Raw genomic sequence first — 17,492 nt, forward strand, 5'->3', positions numbered from 1 at the left:
ATTTTTTAATGTTTATTTTTTTAAGAAAGAGAGAGGGGTGCCTGGGTGGCTCAGTCGGTTAAGCGGTGGACTTCGGCTCAGGTCATGATCTCGCGGTCCGTGAGTTCGAACCCCGCGTCGGGCTCTGTGCTGACAGCTCAGAGCCCGCAGCCTGTTCCAGATTCTGTGTCTCCCTCTCTCTGACCCTCCCCCGTTCATGCTCTGTCTCTCTCTGTCTCAAAAATAAATAAACGTTAAAAAAAAAAAAGAGAGAGAGAGAGAGAGAGAGTGCACGCTCTCAAGAGCTTGAGCGGGGGAGGGGCAGAGAGAGAGGGAGAAACGGAATCCAAAGCAGGCTCCAGGCCTGAGCTGTCAGCACAGAGCCTGACATGGGCTTGACCCCATGAACCATGGGATCATGACCTGAGCTGAAGTCGGAGGCTTAACCAACTGAGCCACTCAGGCACACCGCTCTTCCTCCTTCTTAAATATTGGCCCTAACCAGTGGCATCAGAGGCCCCCAAAGAGCCCAAGCAAAGGCTGGGAGAAGGAGGCCTGTAACCCACTTGGGCTTTGGTGGAAGGCAGCAGTGAAGCTGGGTTGGGCCTGACCTGGATAAGGTCTGGCCAGAATTAGCACCTTTTAATTTGGGTCAATTAGCAGGAACTGGGGGTGGCCTCCTAGCCTCTGCCTTGAAGGAGAACTGAGAATAAAATGACAGGTATGTTTCTCAGTGCAGGAAATGCCACTTGGCCTATGTCCACAGGGCTAGGAGACCTTGCACTGCTCACTGTGCCCTCCTGGCACCCAGGTCAGAGCTGGCCTAGCATGGTTCTTGATCAACAACTAAAGGAAAGGCCTTGATCAGTTCCAGGCAGGGTGCAGACAGGAAAAAGACCTGAAAACACTTCTTTTTCCTTTTTTTAATTTTTTTAAATATTTATTTTTGAGAGAGAGACAGAGACAGAGCATGAATGGGGCAGGGGCAGGGACAGAGAAAGAGAGAGACACAGAATTGGAAGCAGGCTCCAGGCTCTGAGCTGTCAGCACAGAGCCCAACGTGGAACTCAAACAATGAGCCACAAGATCATGACCTGAGCAGGAGTCAGACTCTTAACCTACTGAGCCACCCAGTCGCCTCCTTGAAAACATTTCTACCCTCCAATCCCCAAACCCACTCCCAACCGGACAAAACCCCCCACCAACCCAAACCACCACAATAAACAGGTATCTGCTGATGCTCTTAAAACTTAAGTTAGCATCATCTTTAGTTGCCTTTCAAAATACTTTTCCCCTTAGTTGATACGGATTTTCTAATTTTTCCTAAAGGATCTGTTCCTTTTTGATCCTCAGTGCCCCTGTGCCTCTCCAGAATTTAAATAGGTCTTCTGCGGTTTCTCTTTCCTCTGCTTCCTCCTGCACCTACCTTGCTTACTCCTTGGTATCTGGAAGGCATTTGATTTCACAGGTTTTCAAAGACTCCAGAGGTCAAAGGTTAACACTTACATTTGTAACACACAGTCAGAAAAAAAGAAGATTTAGGAGATATATACATCAGAAGATTCAATGTTGTTAAGATATAAAGCCTCCTCAAATTAATCTGTAGATTTAACACAATCCTAATAAACATTCTAGCAGGATTTTATTCTTTGTAGAAATTGACAAGCTGAGTCTAATGTTTGTACAGAAAAGTAAAGGGGGGGTGCCTGGCTGGCTCAGTCAGTACAGCATATGGCTCTTGATCTTCAGGTAATGAGTTGAAGCCCTATGTTGGGTGTAGAATGCTTACATAAGCTTAAAAAAACAAAAATCTTTAAAAAATAAACAAATCAACCCATGTAACTGAGACATTGTCCTAATACGCAGTTACTGTGATACGACCCTTTAAAAAAAGAAGAAAAAGAAAAGAGAAGAAAAGGACCCATCACAGACAAACAAAAGAAAGAAAGTTGGATTTCAAGATCTACTATATAGCTAGTCATCAAAACATTGTAGTTTTGGTGAAATGACAGGTTATAGACATCAAAGGAAGAGAACATAGTCCAGGAATATGTGGTCAATTTCCATTCAACAAAGGGCCAATGGAGAAAGGACAGTCTCTTCAACAAATAGTTCTTAAAAAATTGGACATACATATGCAGAAAAATGAACCCCAACACATATATCATATACAAACACATACATGACATGCATCAGAAAACCAAACATAAACCAGAAGTATAAAATTTTTAAAAATTTCTTGGACAAAAATCTTTATGATCTTAGTAAGGCAAAGATTTCTTAGGACACAACAAACACACAAAGGAAAAATTGATAAATTGTACTTCATTAAAATTAAAAATTCTGATTTTCATAAGGTGCTGGTAAAAAGAATAATACACAAAACAAAGACTGGGAGAGGGGTGCCTAGGTGGCTCAGCTGGTTAAGCATCCAGCTTCAGCTCAGTTCATGATCTCCCAGTTGCTGAGTTCAAGTCCCAAGTCAGGCTCTGTGCTGACAGCTCAGAGCCTGGAGCATGCTTCAGATTCTGTGTCTCCTTCTCTCTCTGTCCCTCCTCCATTCGTTCTCTCTCTCTCTCTCTCTCTCTCGAAAATAAACATTTATTAAATTTTTTACATTTTATTTATTTGAGAGAAAGAGAGAGAGAGAGTGCGCAAGCTGGGGAGAGAGCCAGAAAAACAGAGAGAGATAATCTCAAGCAGGCTGCACAGTCAGCGTGGAGTCTGATGCACAGCTCCATCCCACAACCCTGGGATCGTGACCTGATCCGAAATCAAGAGTTAGATGCTCAACCAACTGAGCCACCCAGGCACTCAACAAATAAACATTTTCTAAGAAATTTTAAAAAAAGACTGGGAGAAAACGTTTGCAAAACACATATATGATAAAGGACTTGTATCTAACATATATGAAGAACTTGTACAATCCAATAAGGGAAAAAACATTTTTTTTTAATGGGCAAAAGATCTTAGCAGACACTTTACCAAAGAAGATACAAATGGCAAATAAACACATGAAAAGATACTCAGCTCACTAGGCATGAGAGAAATACAAATTAAAACCACAATGAAGTACCACTATCCATCTATTAGAATAGCCAAAAACTATCAAACTAAACAAAAGACAGTATCAAATGCTAGACTAGAATACTCCTACACTGGGAATGCAAAATGCTTTGCCACTGGGGAAAACAGCTCTCTAATCCCACTAGGTATTTACTCAAGAGAAATAAAAACACATACCCACACCAAGACCTGTGGTTAGTTAATGTTCGTTGCAGCTTTATTCATAATCACTAAAATCTGTAAGCAACCCAAGTATCTATCAACTGGGTGAATGGAAGGACACATTGAGGAACATCTACAAGTTACAATACTACTCAGCAACAAAAGGAATGAATTACTGATACACATGCTGATGAATCTCAAAAGCATTATCCAAAGTGAAAGAAGCCCGACTCAAAAATGCTTCATTTATGACATTCCAAAAAAGGCAAAACTATGGGGACAGAAATCAGATCAGTGGCTGTCGGGATCACGGTGGAAGGATGGAACTGATCACAAAGGGACTCTAGGGAATTTTGGGGGGGAGGTGATGGAAATACACTATACCTTTAAGTTCAAGTTTGTTTATTTATTTATTTTGAGAGAGACAGAGATAGCGTGAGTTGGGTAGAGGCAGAGAGAGAGGGAATCTCAATCAGGCTCTGAGCTGCCAGCTCAGATCTCGACGAGAGGCTCAAACTCACGAAACCATGAGATCATGACCTGAGCTGAAACCAAGAGTTGGACGCTTAGCTAACTAAGCCACCCAGGCGTCCCAGAAATACCCTATATCTTAATTGTGGTAGTGGTTACCTGTTTACATTTGTCCAAACTCAAACTTGTATACCTAAAAAGAATAAATTTTTCTGTATGTAAATTATGCCTCACTAAACCCCCCAAAAAGAAGCCCAATATTTCATTTTTAAAATGTAACTTTTAAGCAATTGCACTTATGTAAGACTAATCAGCCATGGAAAAATTTGTGTTGCCAGACCCTTCCATCAAATAAATACACTTACAACTGATGGTTTTAGACTTGAGGAGACAAAAGCTGTTTTGATTTAAAAAGAATTTTCACGGGGCACCTGGGTGGCTCAGTCAGTTAAGCTTCTGACAGGCTCAGGTCTTTGTCTCACGTTTCATGAGTTCAAGACCCACATCAGGCTCTCTGCTGTCAGTGTGGAGTCCACTTCGGATCCTCTGTCTCTCTCTCTCTCTCTCTCTCTTTGTCTCTCTTTCTCTCAAAAATAAACACTTAAAAAATATATGGGGCGCCTGGGTAGCTCAGTCGGTTAAACGTCCCACTCCTGATTTTGGCTCAGTTCACGACCTCACCGTTTGTGAGATGGAGCCTCATCAGGGTCTGTGCTAACAGTGTGGAGCCTGCTTGGGATTCTCTCTCCCTCTCTCCGCCCCTTCACAGCTTGCTCTCTCTCTCTCTCTCTCTCTCTCTCTGTCAAAAAATAAACATAAAAAAATAATAAAAATTAAAAGAGAAAAAGAATTTCACAAGGGACTTACTGATCCTTAACCACAGCTAAAGAAATGCGGCAGAGCCATAGAGAGGTGCCATGACTCAGCAAGGGGATCATTTTGAACATTCTTGCCCCAACAGATAATTTTTTTAAGTTAAATTATCATGTAAAAACCTTAATTCTGCAAATGATCTTGGGCAAGCAGTTTCTGTTTCCTCATCTGTAAAAAGTCAGCTGATCTAAAGAGTACCCTGCATTAAAATTTAAAGTCTGACTTTCCCTAACTAGCACAATTTAGCTGAACCCCCAGGGAGCCTTTGAAAGCCCTCTGACCTATAAAACCTGTGAAGTCAAACTCAACTCCTTGAAACTTCTTCCATTAATTGTGTGCGTGTGTGTGTGTGTGTGTGTGTGTGTGTGTGTGTGTGTGTGTGTGTGTGTAATATCTGATTAGGGCATTTCCATATCCAAAGCCCCAACAACTCTGGGGGCAGGGCAGGCATGGTGACTGTCATTAATAAGAGGAGGGCTGCAGGATCAGAATGCTGGGAAAACTCAGTCCCAAGTCCCATGATTAATACCCTTCAAATAGGGGCACCTGGGTGGCTCAGTCGGTTAAGCGTCTGACTTTGGCTCAGGTTTTGATCTCACGGTTTATGAGTTCGAATCCTGAGTCGAACTCTGTGCAGACAGCCTGGAGCCTGCTTCAGATTCTGTGTCTGCCCCTCCTCTGCTCACACTGTCTCTCTCTCTCAAAAATAAATAAATGTTAAAAAGAAATTTTTTTTAGTACTCTTCAAACAGCCCAGACTCTGTCCATGTTCCCCATTTCCCCTCCCAACCTTCCATACTCCATGGCTCAGACTCCCCAGGGTAGGTGTGCTTTGGCAGTTTTTACTTTCTCTCTCTCCATCCCACTATCACAACAGCTCAGAGACAGAGGCCCTCTACAGGCCTCTGGGCCCACCTGATGAGCCTATCAACTCCTTCTACAAGACGCTCCATAGGAACCCAGAATTTCCCAAGAATTCCTCAAACGTCTCCCTGAGAAAGAGTTTGGCAAAAGAGGTTTCCATGGTAGAACAAGCTTGGAGCACTCAGATCTTTCTCCTGCCTCCTAGATGCAGGCAGTCAACAGACTAAGTTCTCCCAGAAGTCTTTGCAGTAACAAAACCTGTTTAAATGTGGTTTCTATACGCACTTACCTAGGAAACTCTTCCGTGTAATACCTGTCTACATGCCACACAGCTAGTGTTTCCACACGCAACTGGATCAGTGCTGTTAGCTTCCTTGCATTTATACTTTTTTTTTTAACGACCTTTCTAGAAACCTTGTGTTTCCAAGAAAAAAAGATACCTGTAACATGCTAACATTTATGTAAAAAATGGGGGCAAATATATACCTTTGTATTGCTTGTAGATGTATAAACTATCTCTGGAAGGATTAGGAAACCAGGCACGGCAGCTGTTCCCAGAGAAAATAAACACGGCTGGGGGCAGCGAAAAGAGACGTTTTACTATGTGCCCTTTTGTACCAGGTGCATATGTTACCCTAAGCAACCCATTAAATCAAAATAACAGGCGCTAAAAAAAAGGTCATATCTTAAAAATATAAAAAGTATTCCAGAAGCGCATGAGCACACACATGCACACAGAACACCCCAACCATAATCAATACAAGAGAGAACACAGCCACTGTGAATATTTGGTGCTTGTACTTTAGTCCCACTTGCCTTTTTTTGCTTTTGTTGACTGTACTTTTGGTGTCCTATTCAAGAAATCATTGCCAAGACCTATGTCATGAAGCTTTTCCTCTAGGTTTTTGTTTTTTGGTTTTTTTAGGAGTTTTACAATTTCAGGTCTTACATTTAAGACTTTAATCCATTTTTTTTTTATTTTATTTTATTTTAGAGAGAGTGCAAGTGGGGAAGAGGAGCAGAGGGAGAGAGAGAGAATCTTTTTTTTTTTTTAACTTTATTTATTTTGAGAGAGAGAATGTGTGTGTGTAAGCAGGGGAGGGGCAGAGAGAGAAGAAGAGAGTGAGTCTCTGCTCACAGAACAGAGTCCCACACGGGGCTTGAAACCACAAAGTATGAGATCATAACCTGAGCCAAAATCAAGAGTTAGATGCTTATTAACCAACTGAACTACCCAGGTGCCCCAAGTTTTTAATTCATTTTGAGTTGGTTTCTGTGTATGGTCTAAGAAAAGAGTCCAATTTTATTCTTTCACAAGTGGATATCCAGTTCTCCCAACACCATTTGTTGAAGAGATGAGCCTTTCCCCATTGTGTATTCTTGGTACCCTTATCAGAAACCAGCTAACTGTGTATGTCTGGGCTTATTTCTGGCCTTTCTATTTTGTTCCACTGGTGTATATGTCTACCTTTATGCCAGTACCATAAATATTTTAATTATTATAGCTTTATAACACATTAAAATCAGGAATCGTGATGCCTCCAGCTTTGTTTTTCTCATTCAAGATTGTTTTGGCTATCCAGGATCCTCTGTGATCCCATATGAATTTTAGAATGTTTTTTTCTGTTTCTGTAAAAAATGTCATTGAGAGTTTGACAGGTTGCAATGAATCTGTAGACCACATCAGGTCTTCCAATCCATGAACACAGGAAAAAATTACCTTAAACTAGCCTTATTAAATTAACACAATAAAGGCCATTTATGAGAAGCCCATAGCTAAGGTCATAATGAATGAGGAAAAACGGAAAGCCTTGCCTCTAAGATCAGGAACAAGACAAGTATGGCCACTCTCATCACGTCTATTCAGCCTAGCCAGAGATATTAGGCAAGCAAAAGAAATAAAAGGCATCTAAATTGAAATGGAAGAAGTACAGGGCACTTGGCCGGCTCAGTTGATAGAGCATGCAACTCTTGATCTCAGCGCTGAGTTCAAGCCCTACATTGAGGGCAGAGTACTTTAAAAAAAAAAGGTGGGGAGGGGGAGGGGGAGAAGGAGGAGGAGAAGAAGGAGAGGAATCACTTTTTGACATGATCGTACACGTAGAAAACTCGAAAAGATTCCACAAAAGAACTGCTAGAACTAATTGACAAATTCAGTAAAGTTACAGGGAACAAAATCAACATACAAAAATCAGTTGCATTTCTATACACTAACAAGTATCCAAAAAGAAAATTAGGAAAACAATCCCATTGACAATGGCATCAAAGAGAATAAAATCCTTAGGAGCAAACTGAACTGAGGAAGTGAAAGATTTGTACACTGAAAACTAACAAGAATTGATGAAAGATAAAAAAGATTTATAAATAAATGGAAAGGCTTGGTTCTTGGGTTCTTGCACTCTGTACTTTCCAAAGCGTTCTCCCAGAGGGTGTCCCATCTGAGCCTGAGGCCAACTCTGCAGAAAGGGCAGGTAGGATGCTTGCCAACAGGAGGCAACCGAGGCGCCCAGAGGACTGGATCAGAAGCTGGTCACTCAGCTGCTTAGTGGCAGAGGATTAGATCTGGGTGTCCTAAATGGCCCTCGGCCTCTCCCTACAGCTTTACTCGGAGGGCAGACCACCACCTCACGGGCGCAAACGGCACAAACTACAGTAGGTCCACAGGCTATGTAGCCCTCCAAAAGAACCACCACTGCAGAAAACACTCTGGAGGAAAGATAATGCCCACATAAGGCTGGGAAAGATTTCCTACGCACCATGTCAAATGTAATGTGTAACGTACGCATTATTCACCCCACAACTTGATACTCTTCAGTGGCCTCAGGCTCAAATCCACACCCCTCAGTATGGTGGTCAGAGTCTGTCACAGGCCAGCCCCTCTCTAGGCCCTTCACGCCACTGCCCACGTGCCACTCCACGCTCCGGCCGTGCCCGGCTGCCTGTGGTTCCCCATGTGGGCCATGCCCTGAGACACATGCCCTCCCCCTTTGCTTTATTAAAATGTGCTTCTCTGGGGTGCCTGGGTGGCTCAGTCGGTTGAGTGTCAGACTCTTTGATTTCGGCTCAGGTCACGATTCCAGGGTCGTGGGATCCAGCCCCGCGTCAGCTCCACGTTCAGAGCGTGGAGCCTGCTTGAGATTTTCTCTCTCCCTCTGCCCCTCCCCTGCTCTCTCTCTAAAATACAAAAAGAAATAAAAGGCTCGATGCATGGCACAATGGGAGAAGGAAGATGACCATCTTTTACAAACAAACAAACAAACAAACAAACAAACAGTGTGGAGCTGACCTTCTGGGACATTCACCCCTCAGTCAGCAACAGAGGTAAGAACAGAGGTGTCTAAAACTCAAGGATAACTCAATAACTGGCTTTTCCTTGAAGAGCAACAGGCACGTAGGTACAGCCAGTGATGGGAAGCCTGCCAATGGCTGGCATGGGGGAGACCAAAGAGCACCCACTTTGGGCACCCGGCAGAGGGTACAGCATGCGGACACCCTCGGTGACAGCCCAGCTTGTTCAGAGGGTGGCACTCAGGTCTGGCCGAAGGGTGGTGTGATGGTCAGTCTCGACCATCACTCTGGCTAGGCTACAGCTCCGTAATTCAATCAAACGCTGACCCAGGGACTGCTGTGAACATATTTTATAGACGTGATTAAAGTTTACACTCAGTTGATTTTAGGTAAGGGAGATGATCCTACCTAATCTAGATTTCAATCAGCTGAAAGGCCTTACGAGTAGAACTGAGGCTTCTCAAAAGAAGAAATTCTACGTATACACAGCAGCTTTGGCTGTGCCTCAGAGTCCCCGCCTGCCCTGCATGATGGCGAGAACTGCAGATTCTGGACTTGCCTCCCTGGCCCCCACAATCATGCAAAAGTCAATTCCTGGTAATAAATCTCTGAATATATATATATCTCATACCGGTTCTGTATCTCTGATTGAACCTTGACTGATAACAGGAAGGCAGGCACCTTTCAGAAGGTGGGGAGAAAAAGGAGGCTCTGGCTGGAATGGGATTAGAAGCCCTGTGATGCATGTTAAGGGCTCTGGACTTTTTCTGAAAAGCAAAGGGGAGCAGCAGAGGTATCTGAGCAGAGGAAGAGCAGAATTAGATACGCATTTTAGATGCCATTAGTCCATCTACCTGTGGGGTGGCGAATGGACTGAAGGGCACGGAGCCAGCCAAGAGGAGGCACCACAAAAAAGGCAAGAAGCTGAAGTCAAAACTCAGGTAGGAAATGGTAAGATCTTGGGTGGACAAAGGCCTAGCAGGGGAAATGGAGAGAAAGAACTGAGTTTAAGAAACACTGAGGAGTTAAGCTTCCCCGAGCTTGGTGACCTACTGGCCTGGGGTATGAGAAAGAAGGCAGAGGAGTCCAAGCTGATTTTCAGATTAATGGTTCTTTTCATCCCACTGGGCCTCAAGGCTACATGGCAGCACTCGAGGTGTCTTTTCTTATCCACCAGTTGCTAATTCAAAACATGGAGCCAGAAACACTCATTAACTGCCCAGATGCTACATACAGATCATCCAGCTTGGTAACAATATGCCTACAAGACACCCTGTTGTGAGCCCTTTGGCTCTTTCGGACTGAACTGTTCAGCTGTCTCAGCACAGAATAAGGAGAAAGGTAACATCTGGCAGAACAAAGCCAGAAAAACATGTGTGGAAGGATCCTGGGTAGAAAGGAGAGAGGTAAGAGCAGGGGCATGGTCCGAGCAGCTGTTTCTGCCATTTCCTGGGCCTTGGAGTGGACCAAAGCCATGGTGGCAATCTGATAGCCTCACGGGGAGAGTGAGGGCCAGGGCACTGGCTTGTGAAAAATGCCAGAACCTTCACAGGAACCATGGGAAGACTGGTAGTGAATAAAGAGGAAGGCAAGAAACGCACACACCACCACCCACATGACAGTCCTAATTTCCATTTCCTGTCTGCAAAACGGACAGAATTATTCCAGCTTACCACCTAACAGAAGAAAAGGAATAATCAAGCTACAAAAGACTGGGGAGATATGAAGATGTGTTTGGGAGAAAGAAGACATGGGACAGAGATATTTGTTCCTGGTGACTGTCTAAATGATCTTGACATGACCATTATTTTCTCAACAGGCTAGACATTTCTCGTCACCAGAATGACATTTTTTTAAAGCTTATTTATTTTGAGAGAAAAAGAGAGCACGAGCGAGGGGAACAACAGAGAGGAGAGAGAGAATCCCAAGCAGGCTCCATGCTGTCAGCATAGAGCCTAACATGGGGCTCGATCTCACAAACTGTGAAATCATGACCTGAGCTGAAATCCAAGAGTCAGATGCTTAACCGAATGAGCCATCCAGGCACCTTAGAATGACATTTTAAAAGAGGAAAAGACAGACTAAGTATGCAAAGAATACTGGAGCACCTGCATGGCTCAGTCAGTTAAGCATCTGACTTTGGCTCAGGTCATGATCTCACGGTTCGTGAGTTTGAGCCCCGCATTGGGCTATCAGCACAGAGCCCACTTCAGATTCTCTGTTCCCCACCCCCTCTATCTCAAAATAAATAAACTTAAAAAAAAAAAGAAACACAGTCTATTAATTAGAAAAAATTTTTTAAATATGTAAAGAATAAAGAGAAAGAAATTCAAATAAAGAAAACCAGCCAACCATGAGAAAAAGACAAGAAAGGATCAGAGAAAATCTTCAGAAGCAATCACAAAACAAGTGATAAAACGGCAATAAATACGTATCTATCAATAATTACTTTGAATGTAAAGAGACTAAATACTCCAATCAAAAGACACAGGGTGTGAAAAAGGACGGCCTAACTGCCTATTAAGAGACTCACTTCAGACCTAAGAACACCTGCAGATTGAAAGTGAGGGGATGGAGGAAGGCCTGGTGGCTCAGTCTGTTAAGCGTCTGATTCTGGGTTTCATCTCAGGTCCTGATCTCACAGTTCGTAAGTATGAGCCGCACGTCAGGTTCTGCACTGATAGTGCAGAGCCTGCTTGGGATTCTTTCTCTCTCTCCCCCTCTCTCTCTGCCCATCCTGTGTCCGTTCTCTCTCTCTCTCTCTCTCAAAATAAATAAATAACTTTAAAGAAAAAAGAAAAAAAAGTGAGAGGATGGAAAAAACATTTATCATGCAAATGGATATCAAAAGAAAGCCCAAGTAGCGATACATATGTCGGACAAACTAGACTTTAAAACAAAGACTGTAGGGGCACCTGGGTGGCTCAGTCAGTTAAATGTCTGACTTTGGCCCAAGTCATTATCTCACAGTTTGTGGGTTCGAGCCCTGCATCAGGCTCTATGCTGACAGTGTGGAGCCTCCTTGGGATTCTCTCTCTCTCTCTGTCTCTCTCTCTGTCTCTCTCTCTGCCTGCACCCCCCCAACTTGTGCTGTCTCTGTTTCTCTCAAAATAAATAAACTTTTAAAAAAAATCTATAACAAGTGACAAAGAAGGGCACTATATCATAATAAAGGGGACAATCCAACAAAAAGATCTGACAATTGTAAGTATTTACGCACCCAACTTGAGAGCACCCAAATACATAAAACAGCTAATAACAAACATAAAGGAACTAATGGATTATAATACAATAATGGTAGGGAAATATATTTTTTAAATTTTTATTTATTTTTAAGTAGGTGCCACACATGGAACCCAACGTGGGGCTTGAACTCACAACCCTAAGATCAAGACCTGAGCTGAAATCAAGAAAGAAATGCTTAGCTGAATGAGTCACCCAGGCGCCCCAATAGTAGGTGACTAACACCCCATTTACATCAACACACAGATCATCTAAACAGAAAATATACAAAGAAACAATGGCTTTGAGTGACACACTGGACCAGATGCATTTAACAGATACATTGAGAATATTCCATCCAAGGGGGGGCCTGGGTAGATCAGTTGGTTGAGCATCCAACTCTTGATTTTGGCTCAGGTCATGATCCCAGGGTCGTGGTATTGAGCCCCACATCAGGCTCCGTGCTGAGCATATGGAGCCCGCTTGAGATTCTCTCTCTTACTGCCCCTCCCCTGCTCTCTCTAAAATAAAATTTAAATTTAAAAATTTTAAAAAGAGGAGGTGCCTAGGTAGCTCACTCGGTTAAGCATCCGACTTCAGCCTAGGTCATGATCCTGTGCTTTGTGGGTTCGAGCCCCACGTCAGGCTCTGTGCGGACAGCTCGGAGCCTGGAGCCTGCTTCGGATTCTATGACTCCCTCTCTCTGCCCCTCCCCTGCTCGCACTCTGTCTCTGTCTCTCTCTCTCTCTCTCAAAAATAAATAAACATTAAAAAATCTTTTTAAAAAAATAAATAAAAACTTAAGGGGGGACTCCTGGGTGGCTCATTCAGTTAAGCATCTGACTCTTGATTTCAGCTCATGTCATGACTCACAGTCGTGAGATGGAGCCCTGCCTTGGGCCCCTCATTGGGCTCAGAGCTGGGCATGGAGCCTGCTTAAGATTCCCTCTCTCCTCTCCTTCTGCCCCTTCCCTGATCACACTCCTGCTCTCTCTCTCTCAAAAAAAAGGTAAAACAACTCCATTTATGGTAGCATCCAAAAGCATACAGTTCCTAGGAACATAAATTTAACAAATGATATTCATGCCCTCTACCCTAAAAAGTACAAGCCCTTAGTAAGAAAAATTAAGAACACTCAAACATAGATATACCACGTTCATGGATTGCTAAAATGTCAATTCTCCCCCAAATTAGGATGACCAATCATCCCAGTTTGCCTGGGACCAAAAGGGTTCCCAAGATGCATGACTATCAATTCTAAAGTCAGGGCAGTCTCAGGCAAACCAGGATGTATCAGGGACATGGGGAGAGGTGGAAAGATCCTTCTATCACCTCCCTTTCACCAGTCTGACCTGCCTGATCAGACTGCCCCCCAAATCACATGCCAGAGAACTCTTGCCCAACTAAATCACAGGCCAATCCTGCAGCACCCACACATGTCACAGTGGGATGGAAAAGACTCTGTGTGAATCAGCCAACCTCTCTACATTTATTTATTTTGAGAGACAGAGAGAGTTGAGAGAGTGTGCTCTTGAGGGGCAGAGAGAGAGGGAGAGAGAGAATCCCAAGCAGGCTCAGAGCTGACACAGCAGAGCCTGATGTGGGGCTCGATCTCACAAAGCATGAGATCATGACTCCAGCCAAGATCAAGAGTCAGACCCTTAACCAACTAAGCCGCCCAGGCACTTGAGCCAGCCAACTTCTAGCACATAGCCTCCCATTCAGCTATCCCCCCTTGAAGTGAACATGAAGGAAATAGGCTGACTCTATTTTCACTTTGTACACGAGCAGCTCTTAATGAAGTATGCATTAAAACACAAGCACACTCAGAAGAGCACCTGACACATGAATGGATTAATGAAGCAAGTATTTAGAAAGAGCCACAGGCATTTTTATTCAATGAGAACAGATGGAAGGCCATGCTAGGGGTGAAAGAGTAGGAACACCGCAGCTATAAATTTCAGGAGAAAGGAACAAACTGTTTGGCCAAGTGGCCTTCCCTCTCTTACCCTGGGAAGCCATCATTAACTTTTCACCACCCCAGGAGGTGTGGTCCCAGAGTAACAACTGATTCAGCCAAACAAATACAGGTGTCCCCCACCCCTAACCACCTGCAGTGGCTCAGCTTGCAGAGCAGATATTTCCCTCCAGTTTCCAGAGCTCACCCCTTTCATTTGTTAATGTCACTTGCTTATTAGAAACAAACAAACAAACAAAAAGAGACAGGAAGACTGGAGCACAAAAGAAGAGTTAGCTCTTGGCCCACACGTTGAAGATGTCCCTCTTTTTAGGAGAATGCTCTCAGTCTGGGAACTATTTTTCTCACCAGAGGGAAGTTGAGGTGGAGAGTGAAGAGGGAAAGGAAAGACACAAAACAAGGAGAAAATATAAACTCCTCCTTAAATTCAGGTCTGCACCAGAAAGTGGAAACTCCAGTCACTCTTGTCCGCTCAACCAGGGCACTCCTACCTCATATTTTATGAGGCCCCAGGAGTTCCAGGTCCAGAAGCCCAGGAGGAGAACCCAGCAGAGTACCATGGGTTTATAAAGCTGGTGGCCACCTCTCCTTCCCTCCCTGCGCTTTGTCTGAGCTGGCCAACAGCATTCCCCATGCACAAATACTTTTATATGGGAGTAAATGAGCCTCACCAAAAAAAAAAAAAAAAAAAAAAAAATCTACAGCAAAGGAACCAAATTGATCTGACCAAATTGATCTTTTTTGTTTTTTGCTAACATTTTGCTCTTCACCACAAAGTAACAGTACCCGCAAGAGTGCACCATTGTTCTTTCTTGCCTTCCTGGAAGCCCATATTTGCTTCTGAAAGTCAATGCTGCCAGATTCAGGAAAGCAAGTGAACAGAAACTTCCAATTTCTTTGTGGGGAAGCAGCTCCTCCTTCCTTCACCACATTCTGGGACTGAGATGGCCCGAGAGCTGTCTTGATGCAGTTCTCTGATGTGACCCCAGGACCCCAAGTTAAATCAGTAATTATCAATTCTATTTAAAATAACCCCCCTCCCCATGTGCATCCATTGGCCTGCATCAAATAAGATCTTTCTCCATTCTGCTATCCAAATTGTCCTAATAGGTGGTTTTGTGCAAATTCCGGCTAAAATGTCCAAATTCTTATCAGGACTCTGTTAAAAACCTCAACACCATTCCTTCTAAGAGACCCAAGTCAGGGGTGATGACCCAGCATAAAGACCCCTGTTACTGTTCACTCCACAGGCTATAGTGTCTGTAGCATCCTGAGTTTTGCAACAAGGCAGCAGTATCTAGTGGGTGGAGAATCAGAGTACTTGGTGACGTGTTTTCTTTGTCCACCGCACTGTTCAAATGGCAGAAAACAGGGCCAACCCGGGAACCAGCATTTTCCACTGCTTGATGGGCCCCAGGAGGTAGTGCCATGGCTGCCTCTGGCTTAGCACAAGTGCTCTGTGTCACCCTCAGGTCCAGACCCCAACTCCATCCACTCCTTCTCTGCAATACTCTTTCTCACCCTTTGAAAGGGGGTGGGGGAACAGAGAATGCAACCACTAATTCAAACCAGAAAAACAGAGGACACAGAGCTGAAAAGAGTTTTTCATCCAGCCTGTCTGAAAGACCCCTTCCCTGTGAGAATTTTGGCTTGGCTACTTAGCTCTCTGCTATTAAAGTCAGAAACCGATTTTCTTCAATAATTCCCACAAGTCAAAGGTGATGAAGTGTGTGTATGTGGCTTTGCAAATGAGCTCTCTTTTGCTTTTAACAGAAGAGTTAAAGTGGTCTGCCCCCCAACAAAAGTGGGGCAGGGGTACCAGAAAGATGGGAACGCACGGAGATGAAAAGCCAAGGTTTATTTAGCCTCACTGGCCCTGATATTGAGACATCATCTCTGAGCAGATGATACACAACATCAAGTGCCTCTTGTACCCTCCCAACCCCCACCCCACCTCCCTTCTCCCAGAGGATGTAAAACAAATGTTTTATTTGTTCCACGGAAGGAGGAGGATTTATGGACTGAGTGGGGGGGGGGGGTGTCCTTGGTAGGAGTCAAAATTCAGGGCTGGACAACTGGTGACTTGTCAACAGCACACCATCAAATGGTCGTCACAACCCCACTCTTAAATGCAAACAAACGAGACTGTGGCGGGGCGCTGACAAGCCCTCCGGAGTTTAGTGGTGGGTGTCAAAGACCACTCAACGGTGGAGTGCTTTCGTTTCTCAAATGAAGCTGTTTGATACAAGCAAAAAGTTGCTGTCTGTCTTCTAACAAACGGGCTCTCTGAAAAGGCTGAAAAGGAGGAATTCTTTCTATTTAGGCTAATGGGATGGGTTGTGTTCAGAGCACCATTTGTCATTTCTTTTTCCCAAGCAGTTAATCACCCCAAACCTTCCACGAGGCCCTGAACCGCGAGACCACCACACCACCCAGTACAGAAGGGCACAGAAACCACAGACTTGTCCGCTCCAAGCCTGTAACTTTAATAAATATAAATAAATAAATAAATAAATAAATAAATAAATAAATAAATAAATTGATTCACTGATTCATTCATGCATTAAAAAAAAGCAGCAACCAGTTCAGAATCAGTATCCTTCCTAAGCACATTCATTCATTCATTAAAAAAAAAAGCAGCAACCAGTTCAGAAACAGTATCCTTCCTAAGCATACTCATGGTGCAGGGGCAGAGGCCTCTGTCTCCTGACCCCAGTCTGGGTGCCCCGTGGCTCCTCCAGAGCATCACTTTTCTAAGTAGAAAGTTCCTTCGGCCGGGAACCTGTTGGCTCCACTGGCTGAAAGACTTGGGATATGGAGGCATCCCGGAGTTGGCCCAGGGCAGCGGCCAGGCAGACCTGGGGGGAGCTGAGCTTCAGTGTCCTGGCAGGAAGAAATGTCTTGGGAGGACGGCCCTCCTCCAGCAGCCCACGGGCCGCCCATCCCCTCTTCCCCCGGCTCCCGCGGCCTCAGAGCAGAGCCCGGGCAGCACACGCCCCCGGTGGCCAGGGCTCCGTCCCCGCGGCCGGCGCGGGGCGCCCCTCCCGCCCGGGTCCCGCACTCACCCACCGCCCGGATGCGGAAGCCGCGCGGGGGGCGCAGCGCCCGGCGGCACCAGGCGTCGCGCAGCACCTGCAGGCTAGCGGGAGGCGCGTGCACCAGCAGCACCCCGCGCCGCAGCCAGCCCTGGAAGGCCAGCCGCGAGGCGGCGCGCGCCAGCCGCGAGTTCCAGAAGCAGCGCGCGTTGGCGCGGCGGAACGCGCGGAAGATCGCGCGCCCGCCAGGCTCCTCCGTGCCCGCCGCCGCCGCCTCCTCCGCCTCCAGCCTGCACAGCACCAGCGCCAGCGAGCCCGGTGCCAGTTGCACAGGCCGGGCCATGCCGCCACGGGTGGCCGGGGCCCGCAGCCTAGCGCATGGTCGGGAGCGAGCACCGGCGGCGGGAGGAATCGGCTTACTGCGCGCGGCGCCGGCTGCCGGGGGAACGGGCTCCTGGGGGCGGGGACGGCTGTGCTCGGCGGGTCGGGGGGTGGGGCGGGACGCGAGGCCTGGGAGCGGCCACGGTCCTCGACCGCCGGCGCCCAATGGGGGT

At 45.4% G+C, this 17,492-nt stretch overlaps 1 protein-coding gene across 3 annotated transcripts in view; it reads right to left on the minus strand.

Moving 5' to 3' along the window:
* STOX1 (storkhead box 1) overlaps positions 1–17,281 on the minus strand; it is a 50,932-nt gene extending 33,651 nt beyond the window's left edge. For all 3 annotated transcript variants that reach the window (XM_030335197.1, XM_030335200.1, XM_030335199.1), the window contains exon 1: positions 16,969–17,281. In XM_030335197.1, coding sequence (XP_030191057.1) covers positions 16,969–17,281 — 313 coding nt within the window. The remainder of the gene's footprint in view (positions 1–16,968) is intronic.
* Between the last annotated feature and the right edge of the window lie 211 nt (positions 17,282–17,492).

This window comes from Lynx canadensis, chromosome D2, assembly GCF_007474595.2.
Source record: "Lynx canadensis isolate LIC74 chromosome D2, mLynCan4.pri.v2, whole genome shotgun sequence".
NCBI classification, from domain to species: Eukaryota; Metazoa; Chordata; class Mammalia; order Carnivora; family Felidae; genus Lynx; species Lynx canadensis.